We start from the raw sequence: 24,384 nt of genomic DNA on the forward strand, positions 1-24,384 counted from the left end.
TATCGTAATTCAAATGTTTCTTTTCTTTGTCCGAAAGGGTGAGAATCCGACTAATTTTTATATTGATTTCTTGGTGATTCGAAAGTTTCTTACTTCTGGATTAATCTGGAATATATCTTTTATCCACCTGTTTAATTTCTACAATCTGTGTCGAAATCCGAATGCATTTTGTGAACACTCTGTACAAAATATGCGTACGTCAGTTGGCACGCGTAGATTCGTTTCATCATGTCGGTCTGAATTCTGACTCGCTGCAAATCATCGTGGATACATCATGGTTTATGATGTTTGAATGCAGGTCAAGGCTGAGAACCGCTGCACCGATTAAAAAAAAAACACTGCCGTTAGGTGCGAAGACATAATAACAGTTGTCGTAATTAGTTTAACGTGCAGGAAATTGATAAAAAATACCGTACACAGTGACAAACGACTGGCGCGAGCCTCTTTTTTTACGCTATCGCTCGTCAATCACGTCGGATGGTGATTCGCCGAAGTACAAGTTTGTAAGGAAATTAAAATTTATTTATGTTAATGCGATCTGATGCCCACATGGATTTACGGACATGTCCTGGAAAATACGAAAATTGAAACGAATGTGAATGTCAAATTGAATGTTTGGCTGTTTTCTTCTGCCCGTTCGCATACGCTTTACGTTTAGGTTTTTGCGAACGTGTGCGTTTATATTTATATAAAAAGGTGATGCAATTAACTTCTCCGCAGTTTACGTAACAATTTAAACGGTGACATTTAATTTTTGTCTATGCCCCGTGGCGAACATATAAATAGCGATAACACTTCTTTTATATAATTTGAAACGTTTCTTCCTTTTCTTGTTTTGCGAAAACAAAATTGACAGTGACGATCGAGACTCTTGAATTATTATTCTTCCAGACGTGAGTTTATAGAATCTGTCCCTTATACTAGATAATTTTTAATTTTAATTCTTGTCTACTCTGATAATTTTTTAGTGATAAATGTTTTTCATTTATCACAAAAAATTATTTAAATTGTGAATTTTTTTTTACGAAAACAATAGGAAAGTCAATTTCTTTTTTCCCTCCTTTCAGCGCGAGGCAGCGTGGCTATTAGCTAATTTTTATACGTATTGCGTTTCCCGTGTTCGAATGTTGAAAGAATCGACTCGCTGTTGACAATCGCAACGAGAGACACCGGTGTGTCACCGGTAACGCTTAATGTCGTCATTGTCGCACGGTCTGAAAGCGACATTTCATTACGCGTTAGGTACATATCGAGTGTTTCGCACTACCATCCTAATTGTAATCTGCTGACTGAAGAGATTAAACAGTCGTGGCGTTACCGTCGATAGCTTCTGTTTCGTCATCATGTCGGGTAAGTCATGTATTATGTTGATTAACAGGCATCCGGAATTGTGTAAAGAAATGACGTGACTTCGAAATTTAATTTTTTCTTATAACGGCTGAAGGACAATTCTAATTGTAAGATAGATAAATAGAGAGAGAGTGAGAGAGAGAGAAAGCGCAACAGTTCCCTTGCACAGTTTTTCCCCATTGTAATATGAAAAAGCATATAAAAAATACTATATGCTTTTAATTTATATTTTTCAGTGTCTAAATTATAATATTCACATAATATAAAGAAAGTGATCTATTTTCAGGATATCGAATACCAAAACTATCTCCGTTCTGCATACTCCATTGAATAATCGAATAATCTATTTGAAATATCTACGAGAAATTATAGGTATTAGATAATTTCGAAAGTCGGCTCGACAGGACTTGCAGATATCTAGGAACGAGAGATACGAATATTATTACTCGTAAAGATGTAGACACTCAAGAATGTACGCTCGGGTGAGAGAGAACGTACTTCGTACATCGCTGCGTTTGGAAAAGACGGTATACGTTCAGCCGGTATAAAAAGAATGAGACGGTGCGAGAGACTACACCATGTCGCTTTCCGACTCGAGTCACGGTCGAAGTGAAATTGGTGTTGGGAACAACGTTGCGAAATATGCATACGTACTTAACTCACCTACTTTAAGGATCGGTCTAGTTCGATACGGGTCAAGGTTGTCGCATCGCGACAACAGACCCGCGGTAACAACGCGAAATTGATCCAAATGGTGCGACGACGATGGATGTGGAACGCGGCGTCGAGGTCGATCGCCGTTAAACATTCGCGATTTTGACCACTCCTGGATCAGCGAAGTAATACAAAATGAATCAACGTGAGTCGAGTTGTTTCGAATCGTGGAATTTTCATGTTGTATTTTCGTGATGCAATCAACAGATTGTCGTTTTACTAGTACGACTTCGCGATTACTTGGTTGCTGAACAGGCCGAGGTGTACTTAATTAGAGATTTCAAGGTTTCAATAGTTCGCGATTTTAACCTTTAAATAGGTAGGTGCATAGTTTGAAAATATGCAAGTTTGAGATATTCAGAACATCACAAACAAATTTTTAATTTTATAGCATATTTTAACTACTATTATATTTTATATAGTTATTTACTTTGTAAGATAAAGGAATGTAAAAAAATAATAATCTTTGAGATTTTTGGGTAGTTGGGCAATACTTTTTATTTTCCTTTTCCAGAATAAAAAATTTTAAAGAAAGAAGATATTTTTTATTTACTTACCTATAAGTTAAATTATTAACCAGACTTTTAAAAGATTTATCAATCGTCACTCTCGCGTTACATTGGTAAAATGCAGCTGAAAGTTGCAGCCGTCAAGGCGAACGTTACCAGCGAGAAGAGTTAATCTCGCGTTTGTTTATTTTCTTTTCAAAGAAATCATAGTTTTTTCTTTTGCACATTCATGCTTATTGTAGTAAGCGCTATTTAAAGTGCGCGATAGAATCGTACGCAAAGAGCGTAACGTCGAGTCAATTCCCCGTGTAAACGCGTGAACTAATTTCTGCCACATATCTGTCCTCATTGCCGAGGTCTTTAACGTTGCACAAACGACGATTGCACCGTATCGCGGGCTGAAAATTCTATTCCCGAGAGTGTCCTTGCGTAGATAGGTCCCGCATGAGTGACTTCTGCATCGTTGCGTATCTTGCATAACGGCGAAGCGCATTACGGGTGTACGGCAACCTGCCTTGCGCTCTTCCCCCCATAGAGGTGATGACTCCCCGTTGACATCTTTTACGCAATCGAAATTTCTCTGAAGCCACCCGATTACCGAAAGGTCACTTACCTCTTGCACAAAGTAATTACGTTCGTTCGTTACACGCGGCGTGGCGTATTGGCCGTCTGAGAGGCGATTAGGCGCGTTACGTTAACGCGTCGACAGTAACATTCGCGGAAACTAATCGCACACAGTTGCCGAGATAATTATCGCGACGAGCCGCTGAGAGATGCATTATTGCGGATATACCGTAAATTAACTTACGGTACATCTCGTTATCTTTCGCCACGTCGGTTGTTGTAAGTGAGAAAAATGGAGTAATCTACAACCATGGGTAACCAATGGAAAAGGCAAGCAAAAAACACGGAATATTCCGTGAATTGCGGAAGAATACGTTTAAACGACGATATTATGCATGTTAATGGACTCTGACAAACACGCGATGTAAAATACACTTGATGATTGTTTTGTGTAGTTTGCAAAAAAAAAGAAGATAGAAGATATCTAAACACTTACCGCAATCGTATACCGAATGGCTCGTAATTATAAAAATCTCGATGGAATCTCAATATTAATGGCGCGCGCTTCGACAAGTTTGTGGTTAATTAAGATAAAAGTAAAATGGCAAACTTAAAATAATTTCTCGATCGCAGGATGGTGAAACAAGTTTTTTCTCACGCTCTTCTTCTTCTTTTCTTTTTTTGTCTCGGTAATTAATTCTAAACGCGTTTAGCGTGAGGATATGAGGCAAGAATACCGCGAGAATCTAATTAGAATATTATTGATTGGTTCGTAGAACACCGGGGAAATTGCCAATCGCGGCGACTTATGTCCCATTGTATGGTTAAAAGCAATCAGCTCAGAAGAGAAAAGAGAAACAAATCGCTTTATTGTGCCGAGAGCGCAAACGGGTAGAACCAGTTCATGTGGGCGAAAAAAAAACGTACACTTTTCACAAATACTATATCATTCCTCGGAGTCCGTCGTCATCTATCTCTTGGAAATTATTGTCATGCGCAGTGGGTGATGTTTTAGATCACGTGTTTCACAAAATATAAAACCATAAGACCACATATATAAGTAATAAGCCTGACAGTTCGTGATAGTGTCTTCATGTCAGTCAATCCAACTCGGATAGGTCTCTCCCGAAGTTCGAGTCTACCTCGCATGAGAATCGTCAGTTGTGTGAGTCAATTTATACATCTTCATCGCGCTCATTACACACTGATTACTTTACATATATATACATAATGATTCGATATCATACATCACCGGGCGAGTTTATTAAATCTCAATTTCGTTATTGAATTACACATTACTCTTCGTGACGATTATAACATGCATAATAGTACGAGTATTTCTACTTTTAACATTAATGAGAACATTTTAAAAGCAATCCATCATTTTCAATGTATTATACTTGACTAATTTTATCAGTGATATTTCAATAAAATAATTTTTACTTCACATAATCTTCGTTTCTGATTCTTGATAACTTGAAACTAAAAATAAGATTTGCTACTTTTTCTCGCGCGTCTCTAATGCTCGTTTCCAATGTATATAGTTTAATTTTAATCTCGGTTCAACTAACACTTCATCTTTTTCTAATTCTAAAAATTAGAAAAAGATGAAGTGTTAGTTGAATCGAGATTAAAGTTAATCTATAATATATGGTAGAAACGAACATAAAAGACTCTTTTCAATTGCGTGTAACTTAAAAATTATTATTCTCTCTGCGTCTATATTAATCAATTTTAACTGGTTAAATAATCCATAGATAAAAGCTTGTGTATAGTCTGGGATATTTTGTAGCTCTATCAAGTCCATATCTTCTTAATTAGAATTCTCGTCTAATCTCGAAACAACGTTGGAGCCTGTTAATAAATTTACGAATTACGAATTGTTACAAACAAACATAAAAAGTTATGATTTACATATAGTTTGCCACCGATCGTCTGAATGGCCCAAGTTTCGATGTGCGTTCAAGGTAAACTTGGCCAGTTTTGGCCAAGACGCGAAAAAAAGACAGAAGTACTAAACGAGCGGAACATTTTGAGTGTCACTTACATCAAATATCGTCACTACCATCACTAATTGAATCGTTGGCACGAACAACATGTTGTAATTGATTTTTACTGTGAATGAAGTAACGATGGAGCAAACTTGTATTCAATTTGTGCAAAAAGACGTATACTGAAAAAGTAATTGCATCGTTCAGTCTAAAGTAACAGAGTTAACGGACGAGTAAAAAGTTTGGTTCAAAGTCAGAATTAGGTAAAGCATGAAACGGAGATTTTTATCTCTCTTGCTAAACTCGGCCTTGCGTATGACGCAAGTTGCACAAATGATTCAATTGTAAGGTTTGGATACGGTAAATTTTAGATTTACAGATGTTTAGATATCGTGAAAACAATATTTGCAATTGATCGAATTAATCAACGTATTATCAGAAAGGCAAATCACGAGAGTCTTAGAACGTAGAATAAATGTTTTGAAACATGGTTGGGATACTCGTGCAACATACTGTGCACAATTGCTAAATGTCATAAATGCACGATATTCTTATATAAACGCGCAGTCATTTATTTCATTAAAGAGAAAGCTTTGTCGGCCCACGAAATACACACATTGACTTATACGATTTATATAACGATAAATCGCACGATATGAACGATATATCGTTCAATTTACATTGTCTTTCATTGTGTTTTTTTTTTAAATTCTCGTGATTTCTACTATCCTGAAATTATACGACAGGGAGAGAATTTTTATGTTCTTGTCCCGGGTGTAAAATTAAATTATAGCTCTTCTATATATAATAAAACGCAGCAAGTTGCTTCGATGCTAAATAAGAGCGAGGTATCTTGCAGATTTTCCGCCAAACGCAAGCAACCGGTCTGTCTGAATTTGTCATCAATAAAAAGACCAGATAAAAACAATATGATAATCATATGTTTTCGCCTCGATCCTCAGACAATTTGGTGCCTGTTCAGACTGCGCGCGATTTCTTTTCTTTCTTTTAAATGAAATAATGTTTGTCTCTCGTTGACTAACTAACAAAGGACACATGGAAACTTTTACCGTACGATCCATAACGCAGAGAGAAGACAAAAGTTACAGGCGAATGTATTGACGCTGTTTTTTTTTTTTTTTCAAGATCTCAGCCGACGCGTCTCCGGTGTCGCTTTTTTGCACGTATCTTTCTCGAAATTCATGGAATCGGGGTCGTCCATCGGTCGTATCGTCGGTATGGCGTCAACCAGCAGTAAAACCGGCAAAATCAGTGTTTAGTCACCGTATTTTCATTAGAATACGCCTTACCTTTTTCTATCACACAAAGGATGTCGTCGTATATACATCCAAACCGGTTTTAATGAGATTTGCAAATTTCGGTGGCATCAACCACGACATTCATTGACTCGCAAATTGTTCAATGGAACTTGAGATAACGAATTATCTTGCTTAAATTATACGACGACCCAAGAGCGTGAATAGCAACTCAGTCTGCTGTTCATCACGCTCTCGAAATAATATATTGTAAAAATATAAGGGATAATACTTCTTATCTAAAATTTAAATAATTCTTCTATGCAAAAACTTTGTTGAAAAAAATATTGAAAGCGTATCCATGCGTTATAACTGTTTAATAACCTAAATAACTATTAATAGTATCATAAACATGTCAACGCGTACGATATTTAGGAATTATATCCAGAAAAAATGTTAAGCCCTCATGATATTTTACAATACTCTTTAGTTAACTTTGAACATTTCGCGATGTTTTTAAAATTTTTTTTTAAATGCTTTAAAATAATTTTTAAAATTTAATTTTTCAAAGTATCAAAGTAATTTCATTAATGTTTTCTTTACAAAAATTTTTGCTGAAAAAAATATTTAAAAGAAGAACAATATTAATATTTTAATAGTTAATTAAGAGAATGTCTTAATTAATATTTTTTTCAATAAAGTTTTTGCAAAGAAAGTTATATTTAAATTACTTTGATGCTTTGCGAGACTAAAAACTTTCTAAGTTTTTGAAATGTCGCAAATAAGTGTCAAAAAGTTAACTCGAGAGAATTTTAAAAATATCACGATGGCTTAGTATCTTTTCTGAATATAATTCAGAGATACATCTACACGTGTTGATATGTCTGCGATACTGACGACTATTTATAAGGAATTAAGCAGTTATAACGGTGTGCATGGATAACGTATGAAGAGATGCGTAGTTATAAGAGAGAGAGAGAACCTAGATTTTAGGACGTTTCTGATCTATCTCGAGTGTGATTTTCAAAGTTACGAATCATATGTTGGTTTTATGGCAAAACTTGAAGGAGAGACCCGTGAAAAGAATATGTGATACGCACGACTTCCGATTGTAGATAAGGTGTTCGTTATTCACCCGTTCGCGGTTTTTTTAACGTCGCCGAAACGGAATTATTATCCTTTTAAGGCGTTAACGCTCACCTGTTCATGACTTGGAAAACTATTATACGTTCATATTACGCTATTATTCTAAAAATGTCATAAAAATCAGTTTACAATGATCGAAACTTACCGATTAGTCACATTTACTGCGCTATTGCGCTGTTGCGCTCATTAAAATCCCCATCGCTCCGAAGACTTGTGCAGATCTCGCCAATCGCTTGTCAAAGTTCCTGAAGCGTTGGGGATTTCAATGCATGACAAAATGTTCCTCCGAAGCGTGGATACTTTGTAAAGTGAAATATAAATACTTTCATACTTTGTATCAGAAAATAATGAAGATATTTTATTAATACTTTATTTTGAATAGGTATCTATATTTAATATAAATATGCTTTATAAGTTTAAACAGTAACGCGCGCGCGCGCGCATTAAGCTGTAATCAATTATAATTAAAATTTATTAATTTAAACAGAAGGTTCAATTTTTTTGTTAGTAAATATTTGCTAAAAATTAGAAAGTTAGTGACAGGCACAAAATATCGGATTAAATATTCGTTAAATAAGTATCGATTAAATAAGTATCCAACTTTCTTTAACACTCTTATTATTGATATATGCTATCTATGTAGCTAAGGGCAACATATTATTATGAACAGTAGAATAAGCTTCCTATAAAAAAAATTACAGCATCCGTATTTTAACCAATCGATAATAATAATGATTATATATAGTGTGTGTTTATGCAAAAGGATGTAAGTGCAACGCACATCCGACATGCGAGAGAAAACTGTAAGGTGACTAAAAATCAAGAAGTCAAAGACTCTCCGGAGGTGAAAGGGAACTCTGCCGGAAATGCACTCTTATATACTATGTCTACGCTAGTCCTCTCCTGAAACGCATTTCCTATATGCTCAAGGGAGGCCGGTAGGACCTCGGTTCTCTCTCTTTTTTCCTCAATCTCTCTCTCTCTCTCTCTCTTTGTTTATCTCTTTCAAGGGAACAGTGCACACCCATGATTCTCACAAGACTGATTTCCGGACTCCTTGAGTCGCGACTGACCATCGATCAGGTCGAACCTGAAAAATGCATCAAGGCGAAGTGGTTCCCATATTGGTGACGCTGCCAAGCTGCGGAATGCGCGCAATGAAATGCAGAGGGGGGCGGTTTCAATCTGCGAACGCGTCCCTGAGACGCCGTGGGCATCTCGTTTACTGACACGATCCATGATGAATAAATGAAGAGGCTTTAAATAATTATCTGCTTGTTCTTAGGTTTAATCAAATAAAAAAAAAGAAAAATTTTTTAATGTGAAGTAATATTTTGTTAATTTATTTATTTTTTAATAAGATAATATTTTTCACAATAAATTTTTTACATCTGTTTTTAAAGTGCCAGTAGCATTAAGTCGACGTTCAATTAAATGTAATATTATTATTTCAACTTTAATTTATAATTTCAAGTTTAACAGCAGCACGCAATTTATATAACCGTGTTTAGAGAGAATTTACATATAAAAATATTATTAGGTATTTTAAAATATAATCTCGACCCTTATTTATTTGATTTATTCATACAGTGATCTAGATTATCTTATTGTTTTTTTAATATGACTTCAAATACGTAACGTGGACATACGCATGCCGTTTCACTGTCATTCACTTACGAGAAAGTGAGTGTTTGATTGTATAAAATTTATTCAATCGGTTTAACGTAATTTAAATAAGGAAATACATGTTTATCTAGTTTATAGTCTCGAAAAACAGCAATCTCGAGGGGAATCAACAAAAAACAGTTTATTGGAACTATAAAAAGAAAGACTATATAGAACAAGCCGCAGAGAATCCAATTTGTTTCTGTCGAGTTTCACGGTTATAGACGCGCGTAGCTACAGACCGCAACATATGTACGTACATACGTACGTACGTACCTACGATATAGCACATGATCTTGTCACGCTACGCGCGTCTTTTTTTGTCGGTAAACCGGAAGTAAACAGGTAATAAACCTGCTCAGAGAAATGTACGCACAGTTACACATAATGAATAACAGGCGTCAGATACAAAGACCTGTCACGATTTTTATACCTATGTTCTTTTGTATGATATACATATATCGCGCATGCGAGACGTTTTTCAAGATTGGGTTCATGAGATGAAACTTCAAATGAAACGGAAGTTTCTCATGCAAAAATGAAGTATATAATTTACGAACTAGTTCGTGATTTCTAAATAAAAATTTTTTGCGCGTTGATGTTAATTTATATAGGTTTAATGATAAAAAAAAAATAATCGGTATCCTTTGATATTATTTTCCGAGAGTCTTCTAAAGCTTATAAAATCTTTTCTATTACTTTCTATCACACAGAGACTGCAGTTTTGATTCGTCACGACTACTCCGTCGGTTGTCTGACGCGGCGAAGCAATATGACAGTCGCGCGTCATATAGACAGTTGTGTTTTCCTGTTTGATAAGCATGTCTACAAAGAAATTATATTTTTTGTCGATAAGCCGGAAATGGCGAGACAGACGGGTATGTATAAATTAATGTTCACAGTGACGGGAATCAGTGCCTCGCGGCTGTGAGCGTCCTCGAGAACGACTATACATATATTCCAAATACCGCTTATGGCACTGTCCTCTCGTTTAGACCATAAGAGAAAGTCTGCTGAACATGCGTTAATACAGTGAGTGAACCATATTGCACGATGCACGCGCCAGTCACTTGCGAGATACAACACTTGCGCGTGAAATATTTAATCCTCAAAACCAAGAATGCTTGAAAGAAGTAGATATATGTCGTTTACTCTTTATCGCATATAATGTTCAATGCATATAATAATTATTTTTTTATATTTTTTTCTTTGCTAAATGTAGCAGAAAATATATAGAATGTATAATAATTATTCTTCTATTCCTTTTTTCCTATAAAATATAAGAGAAAAAATATAGAAAAATGCAAACTTGATTTAAGCACAAGCTCACTGAAAAAAAATATAGAAAATTAATTATTGTACTGTATAATAATTAATTTTCTATATTTTTTCTGCACTGAGAAAAAATATCTTAATTTCAAAGAAATTTTCATTGATCCAAAGTAATAATTTGTTTGAATACGAGCAAAGAAATATTTCTTTGAAATTAAGATATTTTTTTTCAGTATATCATATATAGAATAAGTAAAAAATACAGTATTAGATACAATATTAGGGGTATTCGAGCCGATGACGATGCGACGATTTGAATAGCCCTAATAATTGTAATATTGAATCTAAATTAGTTAGAGCCGTACATCTAGTTACCTTCATTATTAAAAAGTACAGTAATTTACAACAATATGCAAATTGTGTGCTTTCAAAACATCTTCGTCATTGATATCACTAAGGCTGAAGAACAGAGCCATTGCTTTTTGTGCAGTTCAATATTTATTTAGTTCAGTACTTATCGGCGATACAGAACAAACATTGTTTCATAGAATTCCACCAGCTTGATCAATAACGCCTTGTTCAATTCTTGATGTCGTTGATTAAACTCGACCTTCGATCATTACTCTTAAAACATAAGCCATTACTATACTTTTCTACAGGATCATTCCTCGAGCCGCGTAGATACGAATCGCTTTAAATGCACTACGGAACAGACGCTATGGAAGTAGAATTAATCGTTTTGACATAAAAAAAAAGAAATATCTAATAGCCTTGAAATGCGATACATGTGTCTCACACGTTGGATTCTTATTCGAGACTCGTCTGGCGCGAGCACTGTATTAAAAACCTGACTTTAATTCTGACGTGACATTGGCGTGTTCTCGAAATATCTTCCTACTTTGCATAATATAATTTTGTCTCGCTTCTTCACTTCTTTCTCTTTCTCTCTTTCTTTTTTCCTCGTCGTCGTCGATACATCGATTCACGAACGTGCATGCAACAACACCTCGTGTCACGCTCGATCGCACATCATCGTTGCCGCTTTCTTAGCAAGATGAGTATTCAGCAAAATTTCGTGGCGCAAAAAGAAAGCAAAGGGAGAAAATTTGATATGAATGCGTAGCATTCTCACGATGAAAAAGGAAAGTAATATATTCGATAATCTCCGCATCGCGGAGATCTCTACAGGATTTGCGATTACAGCGAAATTGAAAGAGAGAGAGAGAGAGAGAGAAATTTCGCGGCTATCACATCTAAAATATTACACTACATTAATACCGTGGATCATCCATCTTCATTTATCTGTAGCTATTACCTTACACTAAAATATACTTTCCTACTTACCTAAAATACTTTCTGCAACGTTTCATCATTTGAAAATTAGTGTCAAGAGTTTTCGTATTATAAGCGGTTGAAAATTTTTTCGCAACTTTAATTAAGGAAACCTAATAGCGAAATCTTGTGTGTGTTCTTTATTTAATTTCAAGTGGACTTTACCTAAAAGGAATTTTAATTTGAGGCTGTTATCGAGATTCATGTTGAAAATTAAAAAATTGCGAGAAAGTTAAGCAAAAGTCAATTTCAACTTGATCAAGAAAGCAATAAATGAATTATGCGCCAGTATAATTTTACGATATCTATATGAAATCCGAGATGAAATCTTATTGGAATCTAACTTGGAAAACGTCCGGTATATTGCCGAGATTTATCAAGAACTCGTAAACATAAAAGCCACGATTGCGTAGAAAGAATTTATCTCTCAAAGGAAACAAGTTTCCTATCAAAACACGTACAGAGGATATACATAGTTTGAATTATTTTTTTTAATAATCTACATTTCGTAATGGAATTTATGCACAGCTGAAATTTCAGTATAACGATGTAATAAGTAGAAGTACGGGCCTCGGTAGTCGAGTAATTTCTCACGATACTCGATATGTCCCGACTGATATTCTCGCATTCCGGAAGTGGGCACTTTTCATTACTTCCTGCTGTCCATAAGCGTATGATGGACCGAAGGAAAGTCATTGAACGCAAGATTAATACTGTCGCTGATTAGCTCACCATTCATTGTATCGTTTTGCGAATAGGAAATGAACGCATTCGCACATCGTAATAAAGTGAACGATTCTTCTTCCTTATAAAAGGCCTTCGACAAAGTAAATATCGTAAATTTGCATCGTTCAAAATATATCGAATCATTTCAATATGGGCAGTAAACTTGAGACCCGTTTAGAAGGCTTGGCACCTATAAAACGAATAACTTCCAGGAACTTAATTTGATATATTACCTCTGCACGCATCTCTCTGACAAAAAATAATTCATTATTAAAAGTGACTGAGCTATTATGATAATATTAGACCAATGACGCCGTCTGAAATAAAACCTTTTGACTTCAATGAAAATCTTGTAGGAGTCATTTTTAAAAATAATAACTTGAAATTATCAAATCTTTCGAATAAAACATATGCAATCATTCATCATTATCACGGTTAAACATTCATCATTATCACGAGTTGATCCTGTGAAATTTGGTCTACCCATACATGCATTCTACATAAATTTAATGTAAGGTGTGTAATTTTTGAGAGATAATTACATTCGAATCTTGATGCGATGCTAATAATTCGCAATCTATCTGTTGCAATTCGTAGCTATTGCTCTACATAAGTACGAACCGATTGCATTCTGATATCGCAACGTACAAGTTATACATTCGGATGTTGCGTTATAGGCGACTGTGTATAAACGTTACGCGACATATATATATATATATATATATAGCAAGCGTATAGATAAATATTTGATATGGCTATCTTGATGACCGCAACTACTTTCCAAACGTTGCACGATCTTCTAACTAATCCGAAAAGAAAGTGAATGAACACGATGCACTCGGCGATATAAAATCAACTCAATTTTATTCTCCGCTTTCGATTTCCTCGTAGATGGAATCGCGTCATTTGCCTTCTCAACGAGGAAGGCAAAGATTGGCGAGGAATTGCTTTTCGCAATCGAGATACCCTCCTCTCGTTTTTTTTCTCTCTCCATCTCTTCAGCTTTGCTTCTTCTTCTCTTTCTCTTTTCTCGACCATGTATAATACGTTAAAACCAGTTGCCCTTTACTTGGCATCTTCAGCTTTCCGTGTGTAACGCTGGCATTTATAACCTACAATTACCGGTCGTGTTAATTAATGTCGCGCAAAGAAAGAAGATCAGTACATTCGTTTTGTTCACTCACAAATCGCAAAACAATAAAACAAATTAGATGTTACCGCAAACCCAAACTCATGACCCAAATTCGTTTCCTTGGGGTCAAATGAAAAGGGATATTCTTTTATCTACGTAAACTGGATTTTTATAACATTTTTATAGGATAATTTAGTATCCGTTATTTTCTCACAGTTTGTTCTTAAGATAAATGTGAAATACACCTTAAACTCAAATCTCATTCTTTTTACATAGGATTTAACTTCGTTAGTGAAGTAATAATTAAGTTAAACAAATTAGACGCTACGCAGAGCTCTTTCGTCCACGCAAATTGTCTCTCTATTTATTTAGGACAATTTAATATTTATTATCCTCTCATATCAAAGCAAAACAACAAGTCATAATAATGTCAAAATGACATTAAAATAAATCGGGAATGATTGAAAAATGACATTTAATGATCATTTTGGAATTATTTTGACATCATTTTGATATCATAATGACTTGTTATTCTGCTTGAGTGTTTAAGTTGTTATTAAATCGATTGCTCCGTAAAAAAATTTCTTTTAGCACAATCATTTCAAGTAACAATCAGATAAGATAATGAAATGTCACACTGATAATGTAAGCCATCGACCAAACTCGTTCCTGCAAGGTTAGGAAAAAAATGTTGTATTATTCATGCGATTTCTAGTTTTATAATTTGGCACAAGCCAGTCATCCCAAATAATTACTCATTTTTTAAACTTTTGTTATATGTTATTAATATCGTTTTCTTAAATATGTTAGTTTACGCTTTGCAATTTTGTGCGAATTTCTAAATTTGATTTGAAAAAAGCAATGTAAAACTAATTAGATGTCATACTGAGAACGTGAACAATGGCTTAAATTCATGTTCTATTGTTCGACTGACTTCTAAGTGAAAGCATTTTTTATTCTTATTATATTCTGAACGTTTAGATGTTACAAAGATAACATGCCTCTTTTGCATTAATATTGAGCATATTATGCACGAGAACTTTTAATTTCCTTTTGAAATAAAATGTCTTTGCATAACAATTATAATCGTCTTAATTTTATAATGCTACTAGATAAATTTCTATTTATTATCACTATTGACATTTTATTTAAACTATTGACATTTTATTTAAATCAATATATAATTATTATAATTTATATTTTATTATAGTTAACAATCAAAATTTATGTAATTTAATTTTATAATTTTATACTTCTTTTATATCTCTAATTTTATACCTCTACATACGAATAACTTATAAAATGTTACAAAATATGATAGAAATTGATATATGTGACAATTTTTAAAATAAAATAAATAAATTTTATTCACAATCAGAAGCAAAATTAATGATTGCAAAAAAAATATGCACATCATTCGAAAGTTACTGGTGTTATACAATATATTTATCCAATCGGTGAAGGGGTATTTAATAGAGAGGAAAGAAATAGATGCTATAGTATCCTTCTTTCGAAATTCTCTTAAATTGATAGCTATTACGAATAACAATGCGGAGGTATGCGCAAGCGGTATACTTGAATGCGATGTAGTCCTATAATTACTCAACGACTGCATGAATAATTTTCGATCAGTGACGATCAGAATTCATAAACGAAGCAGCACAATAGATCCCTTCTCTATAACATAGCTATGTGAATCTCGTAGCATCGATTCTCGTGATTATGACCTATGAAACTGTCATTATTGCACGAAGGTCGAATATATTACTCGTTGGAGAGATTGATCTCTACGTTGGAGAGATTATTATTCCTTATTAAAACAGTGAGACACGTGTTTTCTTTCTCTTTCACTGCCGCGTGAAACTCCGTTGCTTTTGTTAATCCCGAAGATTTCTCCATCCGAGCTAATCTCTTTGATTCGCGATTCTCTTTTAATGGTTACTTCCGTAAAATGTAATCTCAACACAGATATAGATACAAAATACGTTTTTTAATAGAAAAAAAGAAGTTGTTGCAATTGCTCTCGTTAGATATCTTCCCAAGGAACACATCAAGCCAAGAGAAAGTGACGTACTTTGACATCAGAATGATTTATGGTTACAAAATTTAACTGTTTATTGACTTTAAGCATTAAAATAAAATCATTTTGACATCATTTTGATTTTTTTGTTGACTTTTATGTGTTCTTTGAGTTTATTTTAATATTGCCATTTAATATTATAAATAGAAAAAAATCAATAATTTTAAATAAATAAATTCAATCAAATATAAAAAGATAAATAATTTTCGATAAATATTATAATTAAGGTGTAGAGAGTTTATAAGTTTCTATTTTCAATTTTATATATGTATATTTTCGCAAAATTATTTAAATGGAAATAAATTAATCTTTCTGAGGCGTGTGACCTTTTTCTAGCGAAGTAGCTTTTCTAGCGAACTACAAATAAATTGAGATATTTTTGATAATACGTTTCAGTTGGATATTTATATTTTGATATTTATATACATTTGGGGATTCTTAACTCATTTAATTGAATTAAAGTAAATTACGTTAACTTTTAATTACTTTGCTGTTTTATATGTGTTATATTTAAATATCAAGAAGAGTTGCGGAACATGATTTTAGATAAATTTACATAAGTAGCTTCCGTGCTTGCCATTATTTTTTTTTATAGCTTTAATTTATTTTAATGATCTTGTTTTTTCCAAATGTTTATAATTTTATATTCCGTCTATGTTATAAAATAGTGATACTAACAATTCAAAATTGCTGTTATAAATGTTAACTGAAGATGATTAAACTTGACAATGAATTGATTAAAGTTTAACTAAATCGTACTTTTAACTATAATATTTAAAAAAAATAATTATCTAAATCTTAATCAATAATTTTAATCAAGATTTACAAGCAATATTTAAATAAAGTAAATTTACATCTCGCTATTTCGCATTTCACGTCCGGTCTTAAAATAAAATTTTCATAAATAATACCTTGAGTTTATAAATATTGTAATTTTCGAACTCCGATGTATCAATAATCTTTTTCAGAATTTTGACGTTGGAACTCTTTGAAAGAGTTCTGAATCTGTTCGGAGGTCGTCAACCCTTTCTTCTGCTTTTTAGTTTTTTTCACGATCAAGGATCAGCTTTTGTGCGAAACACGTCCGTCTGTATACAGTATGTTCAAAGTTTCTGACACGAGTCTATTCGGCGTTAATCCAATGCAGCAAAACTTTCCTTCCGGGATCGCCCCCGTCGTACTCGCGCACGTTATATTCAACGCCGCACTCTCGGTTTCTTCGCGGGATACGGCAATTCTCAGTTTCATGCATGCGTGAACTCATCGCGACGGTTAATTTCGAATCTTCATTTTCACATTTCGCTTCACCGAGGGTGTGGCAAAAAATTATATAATCCCATGATTTCTTCATTGCACCGGCGGGTAAAATATTTCTTTCATCCGCTCGCAAATAATAGACGCGACTCTCCTTTTTTCCTTTGTTAATTCAACGACAATGGGAAAAGATGATGTTGAGAGATGAATTTTATTTTGTTAATGACGCTAAATAGGCAGATATCGCCCTAATTAACTTCTCAGGATTCAAAAGAAAACGGTGATTTAAAAAATATGTAAATAAATAAATGTCGAGACTGTCGAGAGCGCGACAGAGTTTTAAGTACTCGATTTTATCGTGTCCATTGTATTGCACTAATTATCCTCACTTCATTCCCACTTATGAGGTGAAATTTTCTGTTTCAGCGATGTGACGCAACCAGTTTGGAATATTTTTATGCAAAATGACTCGCGCCCTTGTCCTTCTCTGCATGGCCATCATTCTACCTCTCGTACGATGCCACAAGGTAAGATCCCAGTCAAGTATCGTCAAGACGCCCAAGGACATTGTTATCCCGTGCAATTACCTCTTTAAGACAAAGAATACGCGTGTTCGTGCGCGCGTGCAAGAGGATAATTCTGCTGAATTAAAGCGAACAGCCGCAGAATGCGATGACGACTCTAATTCACGTTAATCACGTCGCTGCGAGGTAAATTCACGGTACGCGAGCAACGTCTTTTGATTTACGCTCGTGTCTCTATTTACTCAAGCAACATACCCTTCTCTTTTCGTTTTCCGTTTACCACGTTAATTTTGCAGAATATAATTTTAACGCGCGCTTGTGCGCGTCTTGTTTTCAAGAGGTTCTTGACGACAGCGTTCGCTTAATTCGTGCAGACTTAATTTACGTGCGGCTCTAATGCTTGAATATTATTTAGCGCGATTACAGCACGAGAGGAATTAATTAGCTTCAATGTAAGTAATATGGGAAAAAAAGAATTAACTCGCGGTTGATGTTGGGTGCGCCGGCTATTTATAAGGGAATTACTCCGACGATCATCGATTATCGCACTAGGATTCGCACGGAACTCGCAAACGATACGAAGGCTCTTGCTATAATGTCCTTTCAGCTTATCTATAATTATTATAATACATACAATAAAAACTATAAATCATGAACTTATATATGTTTTATTATTAATCAATTTAAAATAAAGAAATATAAATATAAAGTATTTTCTAAGTTTGAAGACTTCAATGCATATCCGTAAAAAATTTCAACTCTATTTATCTCGTTATTTATTAAACGCTATTTGCCGGATTTATTCTCGAGATCGACAAGATACAAGTGCGCGATTTGTTTTACGAAATAGAGCTTGTTAAGATTAATAGCACTGACAATTTATATACGTGTCAATAGTAACTGCTTCATAATTAAAACAGGTACGCGAAAAAAAAGAGCATTACAATTAATGGCACATTACGATTTACAAACGTGTCGGTTGAGTGCGTCATCTTGTCGTAGATAATCATCACGAGCGTGGTCAACGGCCGGTTCTCCTAACTTACGTAAGAACCTCGCGCACGAAATTGCGATAAAACCATCGAACCATTCGATGTTGTTTAGTCACTTTACCTTGCTTTCGATTTTTTTTTCGAGAAAATTTAAAATAATCACGCAATTCTTGTTAAGTTCATACTGATAACAACAAAGAAAGCTAAGAAAGCGATGATCGAGACATCCTGTTAAAGCAAGATACCGATACAGTAATACAAGTTGGCAATTTTCAATTGTCAGTTTAAAATTTAATTTCACAAATTGCAACATATTATATGAATTATATATCAAGTTTTGTCATTCTTAAATTATTCGCGAAAATTTAATTTCAAAAATTTAATTCATCAAACACTTTTTTTTTATAAGAAAATTTATAACTCAGACATTCGTTCCGCATATACAGGGTGATCCGAAATTTCCGCATTCGGAGTACAGGACATGATACTTTATGCTAAACTGCTAAAACAAACAACTTTTTCCTTCAACAAAATTGCGCCCGATAAATAATATTTGCGCTTATTTGTTAATTTCCTCCTGTTAACCTGCTTTCCTGCAAAAACTATTTGTCGGACGCAATTTTGCTAAAGGAAAAAGTTGTTTGTTTTAGTATAAGGGTAGGTCCACAACTTCCTTGCTTTAAGAGGCCTTAAGTAATAAGGCGAAAGAGATTAAGTGGCAATAATTTCTGTCTTTTTTTAAACTGTTTTTGCGCTTTAAACTTTAACCGTTAGATTTAAGCAAATTGAGCAAAACCCAATTCTTACGGCCTAAAAGCATAAGTTCTGTGGCCGATATATCGTCAGTTACAACTTAAAGCTTACGGTCTTTTAAAGCAAGAGGTTGTGGATCTAGCCTAAAGTATCACGTCCTGTACTCCGAATGAAGGAATTTCGGATCACCCTGTATAAGATTAATTTATAGAAGATTGGACGAACAATAATCATAGTAATATTTTTATCTGAATATCTGACGCGTTATTTTGTACTATTTTATATCAGTCAGAATATAATATGCACTTGTTGAGTCACAATCAATATAATTAATATCAAAATGCAACAGGAATTATGTCAGAGTTAAATCAGAAGCGCGACGTATGTATATAATAAATATATCAACAGCTCGTAGAGATTTCAATAAAATATATGCCGCGGCAAGCGTGTTAAAGTATACTCATACAGATATTGAATTATAAGGTACGTATTGGTAATAGAAATGTTAAAAGGTTACGCCTTGTGATTAAACGTCCACGTGCGCGAGCACGTGTCTCATCATCGGTAAAACGCGGAAAGTGGGAGGAAAACAACGAGCATCGATAATAGATACGTTAAACATTGTAATCAAATAAAGAGGCGCTTCTCTTGATAGTTGTTGAATCATTTGCGAACCGGTCAGTCGACGGCCCGCCGACTTACGTAAATCGCCGGTTGTTAGGAAACGGTACAAATAATTACTTTCAGATGAGAATCGACGATTTCCGGCAGTCGTTCCACGTGATTTGCATGATTTCGCGATGTACTTGTTGCACCGGAGGAGAGGGAGAGAGAGATAGAGAGAAAAAGAAAGACCGAAAGGGAAAACCGGAATGCTCCTAAGCCGAGAGAGTAATCTACTTTTCACGGGAGGGAAAAAAAGAAAGACGGCGTTTCTATCGATCAGCGGTTATGCTCGCAGACGCGTGAAATACATCACGATTAAAACGCGCGCGGCTCGTGTCACGGTTGACGGGTATTACAGAATTCATTGTCGGGTCTGAAACTATCCTGAGAAAATCTCGATTATTTGCCGCTCTGACGTGGAATCGCTCGTGCATATGTAGATCAAGGCAGATTTACAAGAATCGTTATATCGGATCAACAGTATTAAAGTGTGTTAAACTGTAGAATATAATCGTGTGTAATAGAAAATAACTCTACTAATTTAAGACAATAAAACCATTATTAAACGTAATAGTCTAAAAAAATTATGAGATTAACAAGGAAAATTTGGATATTTCATAACGTTCGAAAATTTCAAACGTTCACTCAAGAAACAACTCATCAAGTCAAGAGGAAGAGTAAAAATGACTTTATTTTGACGTCATGAGAAACAAATGATAATTTTTGGTTATAAAATTTGACTGTTTATTGATGTTAAAAATCAAAATAAAATCATTTGATTTTTTTGTTGACTTTTGTGTTCTTTTTGAGCAAACAAGAAGGTATCTTATCGACGCTTTGTTAGGAGCGAAACGATTGCTCGTAGCGCAAATCGATCGGGCTCTCGATCGGAGGCTCGGCAATAATGAGCGAAAGTGATCGACCTTAGAACTCCCAGGGGTTTCGATCGATTTCCAGCTGCAGCTCGATTTCTGTGACACGGTGCAGCAAGCAAAAGCGCGGCACGCTGCTGTGAAATGGTAGAAGCAGACCTTGAAACGCGATTGGAAAACAGAATACGCGTGTATGTCCGTTAATTATGGATCGCCGCTGTAAAACCGGACGGGCTACGATTCTGAGAACACTTGAAAAATCGCCGTCCTAACCTGAGCGAGCCTATCAGCCAATTACAGCGATTGATTAAATAATAAAAAAAAACACGTCACGTTAAATAAAATTTACATACTGATCACAGGCTAATAATGTAATTTATTCAACTGGGCAATTGTTAATTTGAAATTTATACAAGATAACTTATATATTTAGATTTACAGTGTTGAGGAGAAATTTTATTTTAGTTTATTATTGTTTACACAAGTGATATTAGTATCCTCTTTTTCTTATTTAATAAGAGTCTCTTGCAGTTATTGCAATTGCGCTAGATACGTTATTTAATCGCTCTTACTGCCTGCATTGTGAAACGTAAAATTTCAAGTCGTGGATTAATCTACAAATTCCGAGCCGTGATAGTTCTACTGTTCGTGACGTAACTTTTTACAACACGAAACGTGATGTCTTTTTGCCGGCGGCGTTACCATTCCCGATTACTGTATCCATTTTCCTTCGCTATTCCCACGATATTGGTGCGACAGGAACAATACATCGTCAAGAAATCGCTGTGAGCGATTCGGCTGTGAGTAAGAAAAAAATAAACAAAACTGGAGTTACGGAACTGTCAAGACGTGCAAGCAAAAAAACATACGAGATGGCGTAATAACCAATAATGACTAAATTGCGAATCTCGGAAGCTAGATTTGCTTGCACAAAAAATCTCGCATAAAAAAATTTTTTCTCTATCATGTTCATTTCTCTGCGCGAATAATAATTACGAATAATCTCGTGCAGGAAACGTCGTTTACGTCAGACAAATTAGCAGAAGTTTCTTTCGATTTATCACTTCAATTGATGCGCGCCACGTACCTATTCGCTTTATAGCACTATTGTGATACACGTCATTTCGCATTTAGGAAACTGATCGTAAGTAATAAGCGTCGTGATCGATCCACGGATTATATCTCATCGTGGATTTATTCATGAGTCGATCGATAAAGCACATCGAGATTACGACGATCGCGATCTTGATTACGTAAGAATATTGCGACACTCGCGCGTTCACTTAAACCCATTTGTGTTTCAGATCCACGAGCACATGACAAGGGAAGAGATGCTATCGGTGTTTTACACGGGACACGAGTCCGGTAAGAATAGCGAAAAAAAGTAACTCACGCGTTATCTTTTCCGGTTTTTTTAATACCTCATTCCCTCCGACAATGGAATTAAAAAAACATCGGATTGCCAATTAATATGATTCAAATGCAGAATTGTTATACACGCGTCAAGAATAATAAAATGTCTATTTTAATATATCATTTCTATGCGAGGTGTTTCATAATTAAAGGTAATTGAACGTATTGCACCATTTCTCGTGAAAATCATTAATTCTCCGAGTTTGTTTTGTTGTAAAAATACTGAAAAAAAATCATCAGTTTGAAATAAATCTATTAATTAATTCTTGAAATATAATCCACGCTGAATTTAACGATGAATACATTTTATCCGAAACTTTATTCATGTGGAATTTCCATCTTCCTCATCTTCTCGGCGTATCTCTGGCAAAGAAATCAAGGGTCAGAGATGCAAATATTTTTCGTACTCGAAAACGGCCGTTAAACTCCAATTCTCCATCGTGATTCATTCTCGATGAATATTTATCTCGATTCCGTCATTCGAGAATCACCATTCTGACGATCTTAAAAAGGGTCTCCGTTGCCTGGTTTTCAGATTTCCGATATTAAATGATCGCGATTCTTTTTAATGACAGCTACGCTAGCCATAAGAAATCAACCGGTAACCATCATTAATTCTGAAATGCTAATCGTAACATGCAAACATTGAAAGTAGGGGAAGGGGGTTACGTAAAACTACTGTTAAATCTATAGTGTCAAATTTAACCTAACGTTTAATCGCCACTGCTCCTACTAAATATATCGTTATTTTTTACCAAAATAGTAATTAAACTTTGACACTATACAGTGCCAAATTGATACTGTATAGTGTCAAATATGACCATTGTTTCAGTATAAAATAACGATATGATTGAGTTGAAGCAGTGGCGATTCACGTTAAGTTATATAAATTTAACACTATAGATTTAACGGTGTATATTTCAAAAATATTGTATCCTTTAAATTATATACATATATAAACGGAGATTCCTTTTTTTTAAAACATAGAGAACAAGAGCTCGATGATTTTCCTTTTGCGAATATAAACACATTTTACACCCTCAAACTGTAGTGCCACCGTACGAAGTCGTGCCTGTGTTGCACACGATGCATAAGAGGAGCGTGGACGCGAAACCGCAGATTCACCTGAAGGCCTTCGGCAAAGATATCAGCCTTTCGTTGAAGCCTACGGAAGGACTATTGACGGCCAACAGCTTGCCGATGTGGATTGTCACCAGGAACGCGTCACAACCGGACGGCCTTCATTACGAGAGGGTGAAGGATGTAAGTGATCTCCTTTCGGCATATTTAATCATCAAGACTTTACCACTTTTTTAATAATTAAAAATTCTTCCAAAAAGAAAAAAAAAATATATTTATTATTAAGCTAAAATATTCGACAAACAGATCGTATTTTTTTTTTCATACTAAATATCCTTAAAAAGCAAAAAAAACGTAACAAAAGGTTCTGGAAATTTATTTAATAATTTGATGAGAGAATTACACATTTTTATATCGAATCAGTTTCTCTAAAGAACCCGAGTTTCTAATTATTCTAGGTCGGCATGGATATCGGTGACATCTATCAAGACGCGGAGAACATGGCTTCCATTCTACTACACCGAGACACGAATGGGAAAGTGCGCGTTGTAAGCGGCCATTCTTTCTTAATGTTCCTTTCGTCACCACCCTATTATTGCGGGTCGTCTTTCGTCAACCGACGCGACTCGCTTAGGACCTGTGTTATAATTATAGCAATATCGCAATTTGCCGTACCGCACGGCGTAACATTTTTACGGCAATGGACGGAAAGCAACTACAATCGCTAGTACAATCACATAAACGATAAAAATTCGCGAGAGATTCGTGGATAATAGTTGTATGTGACTAACTTGTAGTTTGGATTATAATTTATATTTTACGAAGATATGGACTATATAGATTATAGAGTATCTCTCTTTTAGGTTTTTAAATTTTACTAAATTGTTTATTCTACTACAAGAACAATTTATGATCAAGCGGGAATGAAAACAGTGGTCGCGTATACGATGAATCGCATGAGATTTGTGATGTGTGAGTCAATGGAAATTTATTACAAGTAATTAAAATGTTAGAACCAGTGTCTGGCATGTTATTCCATCGAATACGTTGTTTCATCGTGAGTTATGGTATCTATATTTTATGAACACCTACC

General features: G+C 34.7%; 1 protein-coding gene across 5 annotated transcripts in view; it reads left to right on the forward strand.

The window, feature by feature from the left end:
- Positions 1–24,384, forward strand: part of sona (sol narae metalloprotease) — a 53,906-nt gene that overhangs the window by 16,103 nt on the left and 13,419 nt on the right. For all 5 annotated transcript variants that reach the window (XM_018460435.1, XM_018460399.1, XM_018460407.1 and 2 more), the window contains 4 exons: positions 17,418–17,518; positions 22,103–22,163; positions 23,263–23,474; positions 23,750–23,839. In XM_018460435.1, coding sequence (XP_018315937.1) covers positions 17,456–17,518; positions 22,103–22,163; positions 23,263–23,474; positions 23,750–23,839 — 426 coding nt within the window. In that variant the 5' untranslated portion in view covers positions 17,418–17,455. The remainder of the gene's footprint in view (positions 1–17,417; positions 17,519–22,102; positions 22,164–23,262; positions 23,475–23,749; positions 23,840–24,384) is intronic.

This window comes from Mycetomoellerius zeteki, unplaced genomic scaffold, assembly GCF_001594055.1.
Source record: "Mycetomoellerius zeteki isolate Tzet28-1 unplaced genomic scaffold, Tzet1.0 scaffold119, whole genome shotgun sequence".
Lineage (NCBI taxonomy): Eukaryota > Metazoa > Arthropoda > Insecta > Hymenoptera > Formicidae > Mycetomoellerius > Mycetomoellerius zeteki.